This window comes from Capsicum annuum, chromosome 3 (assembly GCF_002878395.1).
Source record: "Capsicum annuum cultivar UCD-10X-F1 chromosome 3, UCD10Xv1.1, whole genome shotgun sequence".
Taxonomy (NCBI): Eukaryota; Viridiplantae; Streptophyta; class Magnoliopsida; order Solanales; family Solanaceae; genus Capsicum; species Capsicum annuum.
In genome coordinates this window covers 264,549,478-264,570,129 of record NC_061113.1, presented here as the reverse complement: position 1 = coordinate 264,570,129, position 20,652 = coordinate 264,549,478, and the positions used below count along the sequence as shown (strand labels likewise).

Below are 20,652 nucleotides of genomic sequence, written 5' to 3'. Positions count from 1 at the left end.
GTAAATTTGTAGGTAAATGAGTTTCTATTTATAGAAAAATAGAAATTATTAGTGAAAAGAGAAGTTCACGATACATCATGCAGGAGGCTACATGTCATGACACCTTGATTAAACTATTTGCAAGTTGCGTGCTTGAGCTACTTATAAGTTGTTCTTAAATTACTTCCGTGTTGTTTGCTGGGTTGTAACTTGCAAACTCATCCAACATTCGTGTGTTTAAATGGACAACAGTCTTGTTAATAGAGTGTTTTATACTAACAAAAATGGTTTTGCTTCTGTATCAGTTTCTCAACGGGAAACTGTTTTTCATTTAAAAAGTATTCTTTCATCCACAAGAATCAAAACACTCTTGAATTTATACCTGAAATGCATTCTTTTTAGCAGACTACTCAATTTTTCCCCCAAAAAATATGTGGAAAAGTCACCAAACAAGTCTCCTGTGCCTCGTTATTCTAATTTCCTTCTAGTAGTTTCACATTTCAACTATTAGTTGTTTCCTTTTCTTAATTGATTCAGCACATCTTGATTCTTGATAATTGAATTCAACAATCTTCTTATCAATATTTAAGCCCATGGAAGAGCTTCATGAAGAAAGACAGCTCAGCTCAATCAACCCTTTAAAATTACCACAAACTTCAAAAAGTGCAGCCACAATGCTCCATTTGAGCCAACCAGCAGGTGGGTTACTTCCAATAATACAATGAAGGAGGTAAGACATAAGTTTCAGAATTAATTCAATTGGATCATTCTTAGCACAAAAGAATGAGGAAGCAAAGGTAGAGTGAGCTCCAGAAAACCATAGCAGTCTGAATCAGCAAGAAAACCACCTCTATTAATGCAGAATTAAGGTACAAAGAGTTGGCATTACAAAGTCTGGACATTCATCCTATACTAGAAGGTTAAGGGGATAATGAAATTTACTCAGAAAACACGTCGTCCATGGGTCATAAATACATCAGTTAGAGGCTATGGCACACAATGATTGGACGCCTGTGCTTCCAACTTTTTAAGTATAGATCAGATAGAAATTCATTCAGCTGATCCAAAATGAATCTGCTAGATATTGAAAAGACATTACAGTAAGGCATAACGAATATATAAATTTTTAATCCTCTTAACAGCTCACTGCATGAAAATTGTGGATCTACGACCTTGTGTTCTCATCAATGAATAATCAACAACTGCACTACTCATACAGGTGCACTTCTTGTACTTCAACTCAATCGGAGTCAGACTCTACGTTGGAAACATCTTGCTGTCGCGGCTGAGCCTGAATTTCATTCATCAATTCCTCATCAGACTCTTCACTTTTTCCGGCCAGTTTTCTTTTCAATATGGCTTCAAATATTGATGAGAATGCTTCATCGTCTCCTTCATAGAACCTATCTATCTTCTTTTTCAGCGCTGTAATAGGAACAAGAAACCAACTTCAATTTTGAATATGAATTCAATCCCTATTCTGATACTATATCCATAACTGACATAATACGCCCTTTTAATATCACAGGGAAACCTTTAAACTAGTGCTAATCACAATAATTTTGAAAAAACAAATCTCAGTACGTCAAAATTTCTCCTAGTATTATCTCTCACTTTTCAGTGAAATTTACTTGAATAGAGTATGACTTAACCCTCTATCTGGATGGACGTTACATATTGTACGCTATTCTATTGTATTGTATTGCATTGTTTTGTTTTAATGAATACAATTTTTGAATAGATTGTATCGTTTTCTATCATTATATAATGTGTCACATAAATCATTTGAAGAATAAACCTAAAAGAAAAGTAAGGTAAAATATGTAACTTTACAACACAACCCCCAAATAAAGTAAAACATAACTACAACAAATGCGTCAGTTATACAAAATGTGATTTTTAATCATTACCTAACTATGGATTTGACTATACGATACAATAGAAATTAAATACTACTAACAAATAGAGCAAAAAAAACTAATTTCAGCTGAAACTGAAACATATTTAGATACAAATTCGAGAACTTTTTTTCAGCATCAGCAAACCATAGGGTTAGTAAGCTTAAATTTTCCAGCAAATAGAGAAACAAAATACATCAAAGTTTCCCCAATTATGAAGCTACTGAAAATCAAAATTTCCATCAATTGAAACAAAAGATACAAATGAAGATTGAATTTTGATTATGTTATTATGGTAAGAATTATGAGACCTTTATTGCTGATGTCATCTTCGTGTTGAAGGTTATCGTCGTTGGTATCATTTGATCCAGCATCAGCTTGATTTGAGCTTTTGGATGTGAAAAGCCTACAGCTGGGTAAAACTGAAGTAGCAGCAGCAGCAGAGCAACGATTCGGCATTAAAAAACTGCGCCAATACAGATGGGTATTTTTCGCAAGTGATCGTTTCATGTCGATTTTCTGGGGGTGGGGTTAGGGTTTAAGGAGGGTTTTTTGTTATTGAGCTTCTATGAATTTCCTTACCTGTTCAACGTTTTTCTTCTTTACGGGTTCAGCCCGGTTGGATCAAAGCCCAAATCCTATGCCAACACGTTAAGGACCCGTTTGGCCAACTAGTTTTTGGGGGAAAAAAACTTAGCACATAGTGTTTGGTCATATAATTTATTAGTATTTGGCAAATGATCCAAATTCTAAATTTCATTTTTTGAAAACTTTTAAAGGTGAATGTGTTTCTCAAATACTATGGACAAACATATGTTGAAACTCCATTCAAAAATGACTTTCCAAAAATATTTGGGTACTTATGGCCAAACGCCAACTAAGATGGAGCCAATTGCGCTTTTGTCCCGATCTTTAACTTTTGTGTCTCGTAACAAACAATTTCATAATGGAGCATAAACTTATATTTTCGTATCATGATATAAACAGTGTCATGAGGTATAAGTTTGATAGTGAAAAGACAAAAAGATAAAACATACAATTTTATGAAAAAAGAGAGCTGGTTGATCTGCAAGAATGAGTGGGGTTGAATATTTGACCTCGTTAAATATTTTTTGTTACGAAATAGGTGTGCTTACAAATTTAGTTGGGCTAAAATTTTATTGCTCATTTGGCATAAGCAGGTGCTTAAAATTTTTCAGATAATGAATTTGTTCAATTAACCACAAATTTTGTCTATATTGCTCACTGTACACAAGTTATGATGCACGAGCAATACTTGATACTTTTCATCCTATCTATCGTGTCAAATTGATCACGAGTTGTGATGCATTTACAAAATTTGGGTGTAGTGTCTTATCATTCACAAACTGTATGTTGTTTATAATTGTTGAAAAAGTGGAATTGAATTCAATATTTTATCTTTTAAAAAAGGTAAGTCAATTATTACAACTAAAATTTTTCACCAATTAGGCAACAACATCACACTATCTTTAATGGACGTAATTTATTAAAATGTCTTTTAACACTTGTACTTCATAGGCAAACTAACTTATGCACGCATTATTACAACTAGAACTATGCCTTGATGAGCAAACATAAGTTCTGCGCAACCATTTTTTTTAAAAGTTTCGTTAAGCAGTGACGAAAGTTCAAGACCACCTTTGAGATGATTCTAATCTCGAGCTTTAAGAATGTAAAAACTCTTTATAGAGAACATTTCTTTTTTAATGAGTCTTACACAATGTAAATTCAAATTAAATTTGATCAATAAATTCACAAATATCAAAAAGTTAAACCAGGGAAAAAAAACTCTCAATATAGCTAATTGCAAGAATGGTTAAACTACTTCTTAATGTAGAAAGTGAGAATGGTCCATCTCCAAAATGTTGTAATCGAAATCTCTCTTCTGATTCAAAATAATCGTAGCGTAAAAGTAAATCCTATCTTGTTTCAGTCGTGAAATAGATGAAATAAATCAAAAAATGAACTTTATTTCAAGGATGAAATCTTATCGAAACTGTCCATATCCGGTTCATCCTCAAAACCATATCACATACTTCCACACATCTTTTTTCCCAACTAAAGAACAGTACAAATTAGCTATTCTGCATTTTCCTTTAATAACAAACACTTGGATGTTATACTAATTATGGTTTTGTTCTGATATTCCAATTTGTATACCCTAATCTCAAGCAGGTGCAATGGAAACTTTTTCAACCTCAATAACATACTCAAGAGTAGCAGCAGGAGGAATTTGCAACCCTGTTCCTAAATCTGCACCTTCTTCTCCAAATCCCAAATTTGGAGGAATTATCACTCTTCTTTTTCCACCTGCCTTCATACTTTTTAGAACATATTCTATACCTTCACAAATGCCTTTACTGTAAGGCCTTGATCCCATTACTAATGCCAGTGGCTTCTTCTTCTCGCCATCACCTCCAAATGTATCCACAAAAACTTGTCCACTGCCCTCTATGCTTCCCTTCACATCTATCACAACCAAGTCCCCTGGTCGTGGCGTTGCGCCTCCACCAACTTTCAGTTCATAATACCTGTTAGATGGATACGGATTAATTTCACGTATGGATGCTAAACTTTTCCTGCTGTAATAGTAGAGTTACAAAACTTTATCTAATGCTGTTATATTAATGTGACCTTGATGAGTAAGTTTTGTGATTATAACAGGTAAAGTTTAGTGATAGTAAAGTTTAGTAAACAGTTTTGACTTTAGTGTTGTAAGTAATGGATAAAAGTTCGATTAGCATAGTAGGTATTGTACCTTATCCCATTGGGCAATACCACTTCTTCTTCTTTGTCAACAACCCTGAGGATTAAGTAAAGAAGAGTTAATGTGATGATTATATGGAGAACAAAGCACATGAAACAAATAGAATATTGACATTACAAATGTAATTTTACCTTGTATTTGTTTCTTGTTGAGACACTTCAAGGCGAGTCTTGATTTGCTCAGAAACAACACCAAAAGCAAGAAAACCAGCCCAAGCAAGTCCAGCACCAAGGCCAAATCTCCTTGTTAAGGAGGAAGCAATCCAATCAGTGGAATCTGCGGTGGTTGATTGTCGGGGAGATTTACTAGGCACATTAACAGGTGATGGAAGCTCTGCAGAATTCGCACTTAACGGCTGAGATGGTGGCGGAGTTTGCGGTTGTTGAGGTTGATTTGGTGGCTGAGAAGGAGGAGGGGTTTGGGAGGATGAAGAGAAGTTGGTTCGTGTAATGGGATGAGACACAGAGAGTGTGGATCCAAAGAAAGTGGCCATGTTTTTGGATATGAAATGAGCATATCAGAAAGTAGCAGATAGATATTTGTAGTGACTCAACTGCATACAGTAGTAGTAAATGGTCCCTACCTTATCTCTACATGTCACAGTTTTCTCCAGGCATGCTATTGCAACTAAAAACTAAATCAACAGTGTGATTTAGTAATCTTTAAATTCAAAAAAAAAGAAAAATTTGTTCCTCTGCTGCTGCAAGTGGATAATCAAGCATCTCAAAGTATTTGATGTGAAAATGTGGAAAGTATTCTCAATCTGTGTTAATTACAAAGTGATTACAAAAATGAATACACATGAGATAAGATGCACAATGTTGAGGACTGTGGGATGACAACTACCAGAAAATAAAAAAAGAAAAAGAATCACAACAATTGACTCAACATGAAGTATATGTTTGTTGACAGATCTTTTTATGTCTTCCTTCAATTTCTGGTTGAACAAATACGGACCTGTCTTCATTTCAAACAAAAGATAAAATTCCGTGTTCCCTTCTGTCCTAAACCTGTAATGCTGGTGGATCATCCACGTTTCTTTATGACCGACCCTTTTCTTGACCTCTGCTTACCGGTGGTTTTGGTACTTGTGAACTGGTTATAGGCTTTTGCAGTGGCTTCAAAGCAGCCATAATCTCAGCAAATGAAGGCCGTAACTTTGGATCTCTGCATATTAAGCAGGAAAAGCAACAAAACAAAAAATATAAGATTTTTACATCACGTAAACCAGAGATAACCTTGTATCAACACACAAACAGGCCGGTAACTCAGGCACAAGTTGAGGTGAATCAGACCTCGAGACTAACTTCTAAGTAACCATGGATAAGAAAGAAGAATATAGAGCAAAAGATTTGATCATTTGCTCAGACCTCAGTAATACCACCGAACATCATTTGTTGCATGAAATTGTTAAGGGAAGATATTAGGATGTTTAGCTAATATTTTTTGAAACAATAATCAACTCGCTTAATTGATCTTTTTACGCATACCAATGGGTAGATATTAACAGAAGCACTAAAAATTCAGGCGTTGCCAGACTGACACAAAGAGGGTCGCCTGGTGCCTTGATTACACCAACAACCATATGATAATACTGATTCTAGTATTAACCAAAACCATGGATTAGCCTGACAAGCCCTAAAGAAGTGAAAAAAAGATAATGGACGAAGCTTAATTAGGGGAACAATGACTGAAAGATAGATTGTTCTCACGTTTGCCAGCATTTTCTGATAATGTCTGCAATAGCGGGATCCATGTCATCTGGTATGTCAAGACGGCGATGCTGAAATCCAACTGCACCAACTACTTGCATGGGGTTCATTCCTCCCCATGGCTGCTGCAGAGTACAGAGCTCCCATAGCACGACACCAAAGCTATATACATCACATCTGTAAGGCATGAAATCATTGTACATATCAGTAACCATATAAAAGTCGGAGAAAGAACTCATTATTGAAATATGCCACCCAGATATTTGTAGGATTGTTCTGATTCTTGCGTTATATGTTGCTTTCACTAATACCTATTTATTCAACACTTTGAACAGGGTAATATGGTTTGTAAAACATACTTCTCATCCGAAGGCTCATTTCTCAGCACTTCTGGGGCCATCCACTCAGCCTGAAAACAAAAGGTAGCAGCAGATTCGTAAGCCAGCAACAACAAGAGTCAAATGTATTGCTCATGAAACTGTTGCAGGGATGAACAAAAGAACCATGATGAAGAAAATACTGAATTGTCTGCAGTATTTAGTTAGACCAAAACGTATATGTAATACATGAATAATGGAAATCCAGAGAAACTTTCAAAAAGCGGCAATTCCATTACCTAGTATCTTCTGATGTGGGAAAATTTCTCGTATGCATACAACAGTTCATTACCTAGTATTACTAACAAAAGCAAATGCATGTTTCTACAAGTGCTAATTTTCTACCCTTGAAACTGCAAGCATTTTGTGCAGCACACGCTAAGAAAAAGAGTCATCCAAGTTAATTCCAATATACCAAACGTATGGTTTCAAAAAACGACAGATTCAGCAAGCGTCAGAATGAAGCAAGAATATTCCACAGTAACCGCTTCCACAAAATATCAGCAGAAAATTTACACATGGTATTATGAAGAATGCAATACAGCACAGTTAGTATTAGATACAAAACTTAAAAATTTTCTACCTTAAGAATACTACAACCACTATATAAGATGTGAACATCAGCAAACAACAGAAAGTACTAAATTATATTTATGCATTTAGGTTTATGAGAACTTATGAATGACAGTAGAAATACGCAAATTATTGTCGTTTTGGAACTATCTCCACCATATATATTCATTGACTTCCTTCCAATTAATAGCATCAAAGAACAGGAGTCCTACTTTTACAAGAGTTCAGCATGTACGCAGATAACAAGGTAAAACCATTTCACAACTTCAAAACTAAGTCTTGATGATGTTGGAAAGGGCTAAAATATGTAATTGGAAGCCTTGATACTCTTCTCAGATGAGGTAAACATGGCATACATTTAAATTTATTTTTGAACCATGGATCACAGCGACCACCTTTTTGAAGGAGAAACTTGGCAACGAAAACATCTCCAAAAGCCTGAATTGTTTTAAGACCAACAGCATGGAGCTATCTTCTACCAAAGGGCTGATATAAAATGATGTACAAAGATTAGCAGGTATGCATGACTGGAATATTACAAGTTCTATTAAGAAAGGCACCGCAATGAAATAACGTCGTGGGAAAAAGAAGCACAGGAGAAGATTATCAAGCAAATTAGAATGTCAATACAACAGCTAAATGGATATAGAAAATAAAGGGACACAAAACGAAAAGGGAAGAAAGAAGCATGTTCTGATTATTTGAATCAAATCCTCCTGCTTACCGTCCCAGCAGTTGATCTTGAAGAAAGGAAGGTGCTGTGCTTTATCTTCGATAACCCAAAATCACATACCTAAGAGTCAAAAACAGTTACGTGTTAAATGGGAAGTTATTATAAGATGCAGTATCATTCACTGGGTTTCAGTTAACGGAATTCCACCTTCACAACCCAGTTCTTATCCACAAGGAGATTTGGAGACTTCAAATCACGATGAACTATCGCAGGAGTGCAATTGTGTAGATAGTTCATCCCTCGAGCCTGTTAGTTCAATAAATCACATATACCAGAAGTCATTATGAACTATAGAAGGATGGAATCAATGGAGATGTTTAAAAAAAAAGAAAGAGAGAGAGAGAGAGGAGAGCATAGCATACAGCATCAAGAGCAATCCTCAATCGTCTCCTTTCATCTAATTGATTGTTGGAGCGATGAATTAATCTATACAAACTACCTCTGCAAACCAAAATATAATTTAATTTCCAGCATGCGAATGGTTATACATCAAAACCACAGATATTTTAGATTTCCTAGCTTCACAACAGCTACTTGGCAACTTCAAATTTCCTGGCGGACCAGAACTACCACAAAACTAAATATTCAGTATTTTGATGTACCTATGAAGAAACTCGGTAATAATTGAGAGGTTTGGAGAACGTGTAACAGCTCCCATAAACAGGACTACATTAGGATGCCGGAGTCTTTTCATGATCATCACCTTCCAAGGCAATATTAAGTTTGAATGAGATTACAATCTTCCCTTTATGTTAAATAAGACATCAGATAACAGCAATGGCTACTGAATTTGTTAGTGTAAAAACAGGTTACAAATGGATAAGTGCGCAAAATATATCTGCAACAACATTCAGAAAGAATTCTATAAAGAGTAAAAAGAAAAAAGAAGAATCTCAACTGGAAAGCTAAGGAATTTAGTAAAAATCACTTAAGGCGCTGCATCATTTATAGTTTGAATCGCACAAATTGATCAAAGAATTGAACTTGGTGGAAAAAACTTTCACCAACTTGGATGATAGAGAGGAACAGCTCAAAGAAAAAACTACATCATCCTGCTAGTTGACACACTGTGAGCTTCTTACCAAGAGTTACAAACTAAGAAGAGGGTAGTGGAGCTATCAGAAGGACCACAATATAGCTGAAAAAACAGTGAACATTACATTTTTCATGTAGCTTTTGATTTCTCTATGTTCCAATATATAAGCAAAAAAGAAAGGGATCAATTTGTAAAACAAAGTAATGAAAATTTCTCAATTTTCTGGAAGCTCGAAATTAATAAATCTTAACTCATTACCAGAATTAAAATAGATCTGAGTAAAAGTTGATAGTAAGCCAGGAAATAAATTCACACCTATTGAATATATTTACAACAACAACAACAACAAACCTAGTATATTCCCACAAAGTGGGGTCTGGGGAGGGTAGGGTGTACGCAGTCCCTACCACTACCTCTAAAGAGGTAGAGAGGTTGTTTCCGATAGACCCCCGGCTCAAGATTAAAGACAGTATACAAAAGCATCAAAAGCAAGGAACATGATAAAATAACATAGGTACGACGTCCACAGAAGATTGTACATTGCCAAACAAAGAACACCAAAGTCCACCTAATTACTGGCTACGACTCATCCACACTCTTAGCCCTCTATCCTAATGTTTTTCCTCCATATCTTCCTATCCAGGGTCATGTCCTTAGTCAGCGGTAACTGCTCCATGTCATGCTTAATCACTTCTCTCCAGCATTTCTTAGGTCTACCCCTACCCCGCTTGAAACCTTCCAAGGCCAACCTCTCACACGTACGAACTGGGGCATCCGTACCCCTTCTCATCACATGACCAAATCATCTCAATATCACTTCCCACATTTTTTCCTCCACAGATACCACTCCCACCTTCTCTCAAATAATATCATTCCTAACCCCATCAGCCCTTGTGAAACCACACATCCAACGCAACATCCTCATTTCCGCTACTTTCAACTTCTGGATATGAGAATTCTTAACCGACCAACACTCCGCTCCATACAACATAGAAGGTCGGATTGCAATTCTATAGAATTTGTCTTTCAGCTTGTGGGAACCTTCTTATCGCATAAAATACCTGAAGTGAGCCTCCATTTCATCCAACCAGCCCCAGTACGGTGAGATACATCCTCATCTATCTCTCTATTTCCCTGAATCATAGACCCGAGATACTTAAAACTATCCCTCTTGCAAACCGCCTGAGAATCCAACTTCACTACCACCTCCTCCTCGTGCCTCGAGTCACTAAACTTGCATTCAAAGTACTCCGTCTTGCTCCTATTCAACCGGAAACCTTTAGACTCCAGGGTTTGTCTCCAGACCCCCAGCTTATCATTAACCCCTTGTCGCGACTCATCAATCAAAACTATATCATCCGCGAAAAGCATACACCAAGGCACCTCGCCTTGTATATTCCGCGTCAACACATCCATCACCAAAGCGAATAAAAACGGACTAAGAATTGATCCCTGATGCAACCCTGTTAAGACCGGGAAATGTTCAGAATCTCCTCCCACAGTCCTTACCTGAGTCTTCACCCCCTCATATATGTCCTTAATTGCTCTAATGTGCGCCACCGGGACCCCACTGGCCTCCAAGCATCTCCAAAGAACCTCCCTAAGGACCTTGTCATACGCCTTTTCCAAGTCAATAAACACCACGTGAAGATCCCTCTTCCTCTCTCTATACTGCTCTACCAGTCTCCGCACAAGGTGAATATATTTACGTGATTATAAAACCACCCAGAGATACGAAGGCGACTATCAGTTATGGTGACTCTGAGTCAGTTATTATAAACCACAACATGATGCGCAAGAGTTTTAGTTGGAAGAATTCAACACTATTTAAGCATATTTGCAGCATACTTCCCCATTTTTCTTTCTTGATCAATCAAATATATTTTTCTCACACAAAGACCAGACATTCTATAGAAAAAATTTAAAAGATCTAACAACATAATTCCTTCTTTTGATATGGCAAAATCCATTAAAAAAATTCCAGAAGTCCAGCAGTGGCCATATCCAACTACTTTGAATGATTAGAGGCATAGGATCTTCACCACTAGGATATCCTTCCCTGATCCCATCAGTTGTAATTGTACCGTTCAAGTAACCATTACTTTCTGTCAGTATTCTTGCTGAGTTATAACAAGGTAGTGACTAGGGCATGCATTAAGCTAAATTTTTTATTCTTGGGTCAGTGGTACTAGGGCATATATCCAGAATGCCCATCCTAATGTTCTTATTCTGGAACATTTAAAGAAAACTAGAACTTCCTTTGGCATTTATTCGTTAGCTTTTCAAATTCTTTTGGAAAGGTTTTTCAATGTATCTTTTGAAAAAAAATAATTCATTCACGATTTTGAAAGATATCTTAGGTGTAATAGTAATGCTATGAATTTCAATTTTTAGAAGTTTGCTGAAAATCCAAGGAAAAAGGGCAATGTTGGAAAAGAAAGGGTATACCTCACTCTTAAATTCTTCAAGGGATTCACCAGTTAAATCTTGGTCTAGGAACTTCTTCACAGCAACTTCCTGAAAATAAGAAGGTTCCATCTATTTGTATCAGTTTTAAGTTGACGACAATGATGAATGTTTGTAAGAGCAATGGACTTTTCCCATTAATATTTGATGCAAGTGAAGAATGACTGAATAACCCAGCTATACCACCGGTGATCTGCCATATCTAAACAGTACACATGAATCCAGTTGGACACTTTCTCCTAAGAGGCATGGACATCCGGAATTTATAAAAGAGTATACTAAAGCTATCAAAAATGGAGTGCAAAACAAAATCTAGTTCACAGTGGACACAGTTTCTTACTAGTCTACTTTATATTTATTTGTTTTGGTAAAATGACAGAGGTTAGAAGATTCCAAAAACTTCAGAAAGAGCAATCTTTTTGTAATTGAATTGTTATCTACAGTTTCTGCTGATGCATCTATGTTGAACCAACTTAAAGCAGTCACGCTGTCCCTGGTATCCTAGATCCCAAATCGGGTATAAGCGTTTATAAAGGTTTTCTAATGCCCTTAAATACCCCGCCGTATGAGAAACTGCATATCTCTAACACCCTTCACCCCATGAGCGAGAGATAGTTTTATCAAGAATATAAGGATCCAATGGAAAACCTCAAGTCAATGGGTGGATTAGCCTAAGACCATTATAAACTCTTTTAAGCTTTACCATTGTCAAAAGAGCATTATAAAATCTTCTGGAGACTCTTCAAACACCACACTACACAAGTATAACCGAAACTTGGCAGTCTTCAAGTACTTCATTTACTTCACACAGTAACAGTATCCCCAAGTTTCAGGTGCCCATATATATATATATATCATTACTCTGTAAGTTGATCAAACAACTTGCATCTGATAGTCAGATAATACAATAAGTTCTAGCTTTCAGCTTTGTAAAGAATAAAATGCAAAAATTCATTACAGCAACACCTAATACAAAAAGAAGAAATCTAATTAGAGAAACTTACAGTTCCGTGCCAGTCTCCACGATAGACCTCCCCATAAGATCCTACAACGAGAAGTTTAATGAAAATGTAAGATGACACAGATTTTATCTACTTCATGGCTGCTTGTATGATTGGAAATATTCAATGCAGCTCAATACCAAGTCCGATACGCTCACCCAAGGTGATCTCCTCCCATGGAATCTCACAATCTGCGACATCATCAAGCGTCACATCAGATTTCGCACTATCATTACCGATTGACCTATCTGATACTCTTTCACCCTCAGAATTCACCCCTACTGCCTCGTGCACTTTATCACCACTACCCCGTTCCTCAGGCGCAGAACCATCTGCATCTCTATCAACTTTTCCAGAGTCGATCACACTTAGGAAGAAAGCAGGATTATTTGGTAAAAGAGCAGACGTCTCCAAGTTTTCATATTGCTTAGCGACAGCAGCTGTTGTTGCCACCACTGCTGCAGCTGTGGCTGTCGCAGCAGCAGCAACAGGGAGATCAGCTTTTGAACCATATGTGGTCTTTGCTGCAGCAGCTACCATTGAAGAGGCAACCACAGCTGCAGCAGCAGCTGCAGCTGCAGCAACAGGCATGTTTTTCGTGAATTTTGCTGCAGCTAGTTCAGAGTGTGAGGAAACTTGCTGCCCACTAACTTCTCCACCATCCAGATGAGGATCAAATGGCCCACGGGGATTGACCTTCGACGTGGCATGATAAGGCAAAGGAGGCAAGAAATTATTACAATCTATATCAACTTGACTCTTGATTTTCTCAACCTCATCCCTCTCCTTACTTTCCATATCCTCTGGTATGGAATTTCCCTCCACAGGGGAAGCATCTAATTGCTCTGTATAGATTTCAGAGAACAAGTTTGGCGGTGCAACAACCCCACTTTCAAGTAAAACATCATGAAGTTTTTGAGCTAGCTGTGGATTTTCTTTAGCAGCATCAATCACGTAGAGTGAAACATCCTTTGCTTTCATTCGTCGTACGGCTGGGGAGCTAACGCCTTCAGTCCAGGAAGGAGATCTTGTATGTGAATAAGGAGATCTTGCATGCCCAATCCTGGATGAAGTTTCCTGCCCTTGCTCCTTCATAGTGCGAAGCTTTTTGAAGTCATCAGAGTTATTATTTCGTTTCTGCTTTTCTGAATTACCCGAAGAGAGAGACTCATTTCCTGCACTGGTTTCACCAAACCTGGATTTTTTCTCTTCCATTCCATACTCAGAATGATCTTCTGACGAACAAGCAACCCCACTACTAGAAGAACCCATATGAGAATCAACATCTTTGGAGGGTGGACTAATGGAGAGGATGGATTCCTCATAGTCTCCCGGTGTTCCAGCTGTATCAGAGGGAATAAGTGTGCCAGGATCTGCCATCAAATCAACAATATATTCCCTGCAAAGCATCTGCCTTCATAAGCAAAAGAAGCAACTTTGGCAGAGTAATTATATGATTGAACAAACTTCTCCACCAAGATGAATTTAAATTTATAATTCCAGCAAATAAAAACAGCTCCAATCTAAGACTGTAAAAAGCTACAAATTATGGAAGAAATAGGAGAAACAGTTATTTGTTTCAAATTGATCACCTTGCTACTTTAAAGAAAAGTTGTGTATTTGACATGTCAAAAAAGAGATGTATTTTCCAAAACCAAAGAAGATTTATCAACACTCTTCCAGGAAAATTTAAGATATTCCTTGCCGTGGAAATGCAAACTGACTGTATACCAACTATGATACAAAAAGATAGGAATCAGAAATAAAATTATAAAATCTGAATAAGGAAGAAGACTAAGGGGAGGAACCTTCCATCTTCAATCTTTACATAGTTCATTGCAACTTCATCTGAACCTGTGTATTCTTGACCTTTTACTAATCGGCACGGGAGCCCCAGACTATCAGCCAAAACCTGTATAAATTTTCAGAAGTACGTCTAATCATAGCAAAAAGGAAAGGCCACAGTTGACCATCATGCCAAAAGATGAAGAATCAAACACAACAGTGATAGAAAATCAACAAATCATTTTTAGCTATTTTCAAATTTTCATTTTCTTTCCTTTTTGGGGGGGCTCTATTAAGAGGAAGTTTACCATCAGTATGTTTTACTATTTACTTTGTTTGAAGGAAAATAATGTACATCCACCATACATACCAGACATGTATACAGAGACACACACACACACACACACACAGAAAGAATAAGTTGTTTTAAGGAAATATAGGCTTTCCTTTCTTAAGCAAGATACTCATCTTTTTGTTGATGGAACAATATATTTTGTTTGACGGAAAAAACACTGCTCAATAAGAAAAATATGACGATCGTTATCTAACTTAAGAAAGGCAAAGACATGGAGATCTAAGCTTTCTTACTTAAGAAAGGAAAAAGCAAGGACAGAAAGAATCTTTTTTTCCTTGAGAGAAAAAAATAAAACGAACTCTACCTTGAAATTTTGGTATGATCTAATTCCTTTCATGTTTCTTGCTATTCTTTAACTCTTGAAAACATAAAATACTGACTTTTAGTTGTAAAACTGAGATATGCACTACTAAAAATACTTTTCAATAAATTCTTGTTATTCTAACTCTTGAAAACATAAAATACTGACTTTTAGTAGTAAAACTGAGATATGCAATACTAAAATTACTTTTCAATTTAAAAAAAAAAATTGGGAGAATGTGCTAGCTAATGGGTGTTAATGGAACATATTTAAAAACACGAGTGTCTTCTCACTTTTCAAGTCATTTTGGCTTAATATACAGTTCAGCCAGATCATTTCTTGGCTCGACATTTTAGTGACCACATCAAAAGTTAATTTCAATCAAATTGGTAGGAGACGAGGGGGATATTGTCAAATATTCCCAAGTCAAAACAATTACATGGGACAAAGGAAAACATACTCTAGGTTATTCTCATGCATCAAACATATGAATAGGCATCATCTTTGATATGAAAGGCTACTGACAAGTGACAAGGACATCATACAGACACTTATCATTGTCTCTCCAGAAAAGATGGAGATACATCAATTATGCACAAACGGTAAAGAAAAGGCAGAGTGCTGCACAGAATGTGGGGACGTTGCTGATTCAACTGATATTTGATTAGTGCACAGCACACTTGCAATTGACATCTATAAAGGATGGATATATATAGCAAACCTCCATACAACAGCAGAAATAATGGATGTGGAATACTGAACAGTATATGGAGACGAGGTATTGGATTTAACTCACGTTTTGACTCAAGTACTTCAAACAAATATTTGAGAAGCATCCAAATAAAACTGAACAAAACTCAGCCAATAACATATCCAAGGCACACTGCTGTTGTTCTGCCTAAATATGTCCCATCTTTAATATGACGAATTTATTCCCTCTCTCTATAAAACTAATAAATCTTCTTTATGTGTGGTTATGTAGTCATTGCTTGATTAAAAAAAAGGGTATCATCACTGTCACGATCCAACTTTGAAAACAAATTACGCTTCCTAAGTGAGATAAGGTAGTTCAAACATCTCAAGATTGGAGTTAACTGGAACTCGTTCCTTGTCTCAGAATCAAACAATTTAACATGATACTACTAAGCCTTATATTTTCTCATATATATACAAATATATTGTTAAAGGTTTTGAAGGTTAAAAGAGCATAGTACCTTGAATAACAAGGCGCGGTGACGAGCCAGTCCGACGGTTAAAGAACCCAAAGGCAAAACCATGCTCCCAAAAGTGGCCTTTAGATTATGACTAAGGCTTCTCCATGCTATTAACATGCTGTCAGGATCACCAACTGGACCACCCATGTGTTCAGAAACTAGTACGGCGAGCTTCTGGACCAAATTGCCACCAGCAAAACCAATGGATTCTGACCTGACCTTGACAGACATCTCTAGAGCTTTCTGTTCTATCTTCAACAGCTTAGAGTCCGCAGCTCTATTAACAAGGATGGCTTCCCAAGTGATCTGGTTTGCTACCGGTGTTCTTTGTAGATCGATAAGGGAGGGCATTTTTGAGGGATCAGACTCTGTCAGGATCCCATACAGATCATAAAAGCCATCCAGGATCTTGTCGTCAAAGCTTAGAGCATTGTAATTCTGAAAAGCATTCATAAATCTATAATATGAGATAATTCATGTGTTAGAGAGGAGCACGGAATAGAAACAGGAATATTTTGTGCAAAATAAGCATCAGTGGTCGATCAAACAATAGAGCAAATAGTAGTTCACAAACCAATTTCTCCAAACGTCAGATAATTAGCTTCCAATAAAATCTTGTTCTGTTGAAAATTAATTTGACAAAAATAATAGAGATAGAGAACCTTGTTTTTGAAAATTAGCAACTTAGAATCATCTGCAAAATGAACTTTATCGCTAGAAGCAGGGATAGTGCTAGTCTTTCACCAGATGGCAGCTGGTCTGACCAGATTTAAGGCTTCCCAACCACCCAAATAGCAACATGGAAGTAAATGGAAATAACTCTTCAATGACTAACTACCTGCCGGGATGGTATCTAAATGACAAAAGAAAGTTTAGGTTCTTCTCTGGAACTCGATTGGAATGTTCACTCATCCAGTTTGTACTAGTGCTTTTCCTACAAGGTTTGCTTCTTTTCAGCTTCTACATCGACGGCCTCTTCTTTTTTTAACCAAGAAATCCTCGAGACCAGTGGCACAAGGTTCAAACTTCAGTTGACAATGGGTCAGCCCCTCTACGCTTCTCCACTGAAATACCAAGCTTTGTCCATGGGGAGGGTCGCGTGCGCGTAACCTATACATCATACATTACAATCTTACCACAAGACCAAAGTCCTGGGGGCATCTAAGAGAAAATGAAGTGAAAATGAGAAGAAACCACTCAACTCAAGTCATTTCCTTGAGTCTGAAAGACGACCACCATGCACATACTAGTCTTGTCGGGAAAATACATTCTCCACTAGAAGCATGTTTTTCGCAAATGATGAGTTGGAACTTCCCTTTACTATGACTTCTCCACTTAATATATCCATCAAGCATGTGCATTATTTTTCTTTTACTTTTCAGATTTCCATGAACTTCACCCCAGCATTTGGAATCTTTTATTTCAGTAACAATTTCTTCACGACATCTTTTGCTGATGTAGCATGTCCCTTTATTTCTTTTTGATAAAGGATAACATATCCATGTTCAACAAGGCCTTTAATACACCACATGAGAGCACACTATAATACAAGTATTCCAGTGTCAAAGTGTGTTATGTTCCACGTAATGCTACTGAATGAACTTCCCTATTGACACTATTAACGTCTTCATAGTTTTGTCATGAAAATTTTGAGCTCCAGTTATCTTGAAACCACACTCGATGTAGAAGAATGAAGACCATGAAACTAAGCAATTGATTTGGCATTAGGATATGATCCAATAACCAACAGCTTGAGGAATACCAACTACAATCAACAGCAACATAATGATGACAAGTGTCATTATCATTATATTGACAACAGTGGCACTGCTAATACTGAATTTGCTTAACAGCAATCGAATATTGGAGCAAGTTCGACCATCGCTTAGCTGAAACTAACTGCTAACCAACCAAAACAATATAACAAACATGATCACCAGTGCACAAAAATGTCCATTAATGCCAAGAGGGAAACAAGCGAAAGGAAAGCAATATAAAAACAACCAACTAGATGAAACAAACTTACCCAATATCTATAAGCTACAATTTCAGCTGGAGTGTTCTCCAGGGCACACGAGCCTAAACTTATCTGCTTAACAGCTTCAATCTGAACTGCCTCAGGGTCTTCCCTTGCACTCAACTCCAAAGCTAATTGTATTTGATATTCCTCCTCAATATCAGGCTCCCTCGAGTTGCTAGACCCCGAATCACGCTTTAAAGCATCTAATGCAGCCTCTAAGCCACTGCTACTAGCAGAATCAGAAGGTTCCATCCTATTCCCTCTAACCACGTTTGAAGAAGATGGTGGACTAGGACTCTGCCTATTGGTAACAGAATTCAACCATCCTGAAATAGCTGAAAAGGGCTTATTATTATTATCAGACGACGAAACGTCACTTAATCTCTTGCTCTTTGCTGATGATTTAGACCCCTCTGAATCCTCTGATTGACTGGAGAAATGAAGTTTCTTCAAGAGATTTTTCATCTTGTCTTAAACTAAACCTCTAAACAAAGTGTCAAAGAAATGGAAAGCAGGCCATAAACCTCTCCATTGTCTCACTCCAAGCATGAATCTTGATACACAAAAAATCACCCAATAACAACAAGAATGGACAGAATTTAAGCTTCCTTTGACAACAACTTTCAGGTCAACATCCAAGAACTTGACAAATCAAATCCATAACTCAGAAAACATCATCACCCATTAAAGTTCGCTTTATAATAACCAAAACCCAGTCAGCAAATTCAAATCTTGAAACACAATCAAGAATTCAACCAGACAGAATACTCATGTATATGTACATATATGTATTGGGTCATAGAGACAAAAAAGAACAGTTCCACAATAGGCAAAAGGTTGTCTTCTCGTAAACTTAGGAATAACAAATCAAGAAAAGATGTTGGATTGTGTGAGGAGACAGAGAGGAAGATTTTGGGAGCTTACTGGTTACATGAAAGAATGACAAATTGTATACTTGGGTAGTTGTGTTGTAATTAAAAGCCAAAAGGGGGTTCTCCAAGTGGTGAGTTTTGGAAAAAGGGAGAGGGCAAAAGACAGCAAAGGACCAACAAGTGGGAGTTAACACATATATAGGTGTAATAAAGAGACATGACCCACCACACCCTTGACATTTTTGAGGCACATATACCTTAGTGGGATTTCCCATAATACCAAAGCCTTAAAATGTGTATTTTTTATATATCTACTAATTTATGAATATGTATCGTATGGGAAGGAAGGGAGTCTTAGAGTAAGTTGCTGTTATATGACTAAAAGGTCACAAATTTAAGACTTGAAAATAATATTAGATAAAAATATAAGGTAAGACTATATACAATACATTTTTATGGTGAATTCCTTCTCCAAACTCGCATGGTGAGAACTTTAAGTATGCGGAGCTATCCTTTTATCATATACAAGATTGATAAAAACAGAAGATAAAAGATGTTATTTATGACAAATCCTCAGACTTTAAATAAAGTATATCTATTTTAACTGTTATGATTATTAAAAATAATTGATTCAAAATATTTGTCAATTAAAGAAATTAAGACAGATTTAACATATTTCATTTACTTTTATCCTTATACTCTAATAAATATGCAGAGAGTAATATTATGCCAACATGAAAAGTAAAACTATAGTTATAACTTATTAACTTTTAATGAGCGTAAAATATTTAAAATGACACTTAAAATTAGATGAAAGCACACAAAATGAAAAAAAAAAAAAAAAAAAAAAAAAAAAACATTTTATTTTAACTTTATAAAATAATATTTTATTTTTGAATAAGTACTTTTAATAAAATTGATAACTAGACAATTTTGGCAGGATCCAAAGCCAACTTAACTTGCCTTCATGATTCACAATTTTGGCAGGATCCAAGATGGGCAATGATTCATAAATATTGCTCTCCAATATTCAAATATTTTAAGCCAAGTTATGCTTATTGCTTCGATAGATTCGTCGATATGGGTCGTGGCATGAATCAAAAATAAAGTAATATAATGTGCGATTTCAATATAATCGTAACTTCAATTCAAGTATTGGATATCAAGTGAGGGAAAAAAAAAACATTGGATTCATATCGTTATGTCCCATGAGTGAAGGGGGCAAACTCGAAGTAGTACATCAGCAATTTTGGTGTATTTTTTACTTCACGACAAGGCAATATAGTTGATGGAACTAGAAAAATATTCACATAAAAAATCGAGGTGATTGAGTATCTCGAGTTTAATTTCAATCGAGATAAATATATTAAGTTATTTTATTTTTATTAATTTATATCTTAATCATAAATTGTTTGATACTTGTACAATCGTAGTGATATTATCAAAGAAATAATAATGGGTAGAGGTGGGTATTATTTACCTTTTCCACTTTCCAGATCTTGGATTTTGAATATGCTTCATTCTTATTGAAAGAAAAATACC

General features: G+C 36.3%; 3 protein-coding genes across 7 annotated transcripts; all 3 read right to left on the bottom strand.

The window, feature by feature from the left end:
- Positions 1–807: 807 nt before the first annotated feature.
- On the bottom strand, positions 808–2,616 carry LOC107865891. The gene is made up of 2 exons (XM_016712084.2): positions 2,189–2,616; positions 808–1,404 (listed from the first exon to the last, which is right to left on the bottom strand). The coding sequence occupies exons 1-2, from the start codon at positions 2,385–2,387 to the stop codon at positions 1,220–1,222; spliced, it is 384 nt and encodes a 127-aa protein (XP_016567570.2). The 5' UTR covers positions 2,388–2,616; the 3' UTR covers positions 808–1,219.
- Positions 2,617–3,848: 1,232 nt separating this feature from the next.
- On the bottom strand, positions 3,849–5,830 carry LOC107862211 (peptidyl-prolyl cis-trans isomerase FKBP17-2, chloroplastic). Its single transcript, XM_016707704.2, has 3 exons — positions 4,797–5,830; positions 4,657–4,701; positions 3,849–4,429 (listed from the first exon to the last, which is right to left on the bottom strand). Exons 1-3 carry the CDS (start codon positions 5,156–5,158, stop codon positions 4,066–4,068), a joined length of 771 nt encoding a protein of 256 aa, XP_016563190.2. The 5' UTR covers positions 5,159–5,830; the 3' UTR covers positions 3,849–4,065.
- On the bottom strand, positions 5,373–19,329 carry LOC107862210 (probable serine/threonine-protein kinase SIS8). 5 transcript variants are annotated; one of them, XM_016707701.2, is made up of 13 exons: positions 18,245–19,329; positions 16,219–16,656; positions 14,372–14,475; positions 12,704–13,962; positions 12,567–12,607; positions 11,545–11,613; positions 8,663–8,763; positions 8,423–8,501; positions 8,208–8,306; positions 8,052–8,120; positions 6,737–6,786; positions 6,378–6,554; positions 5,373–5,832 (listed from the first exon to the last, which is right to left on the bottom strand). In XM_016707701.2, the coding sequence occupies exons 1-13, from the start codon at positions 18,701–18,703 to the stop codon at positions 5,706–5,708; spliced, it is 3,072 nt and encodes a 1,023-aa protein (XP_016563187.1). In that variant the 5' UTR covers positions 18,704–19,329; the 3' UTR covers positions 5,373–5,705. The 5 variants fall into 5 exon arrangements, 3 of the variants coding, with proteins under 3 accessions (XP_016563187.1, XP_016563188.1, XP_016563189.1); XM_016707702.2 differs by having other exon boundaries at positions 12,722–13,962; positions 18,245–19,283; XM_016707703.2 differs by having other exon boundaries at positions 16,219–16,675; positions 18,245–18,382.
- Positions 19,330–20,652: the final 1,323 nt, after the last annotated feature.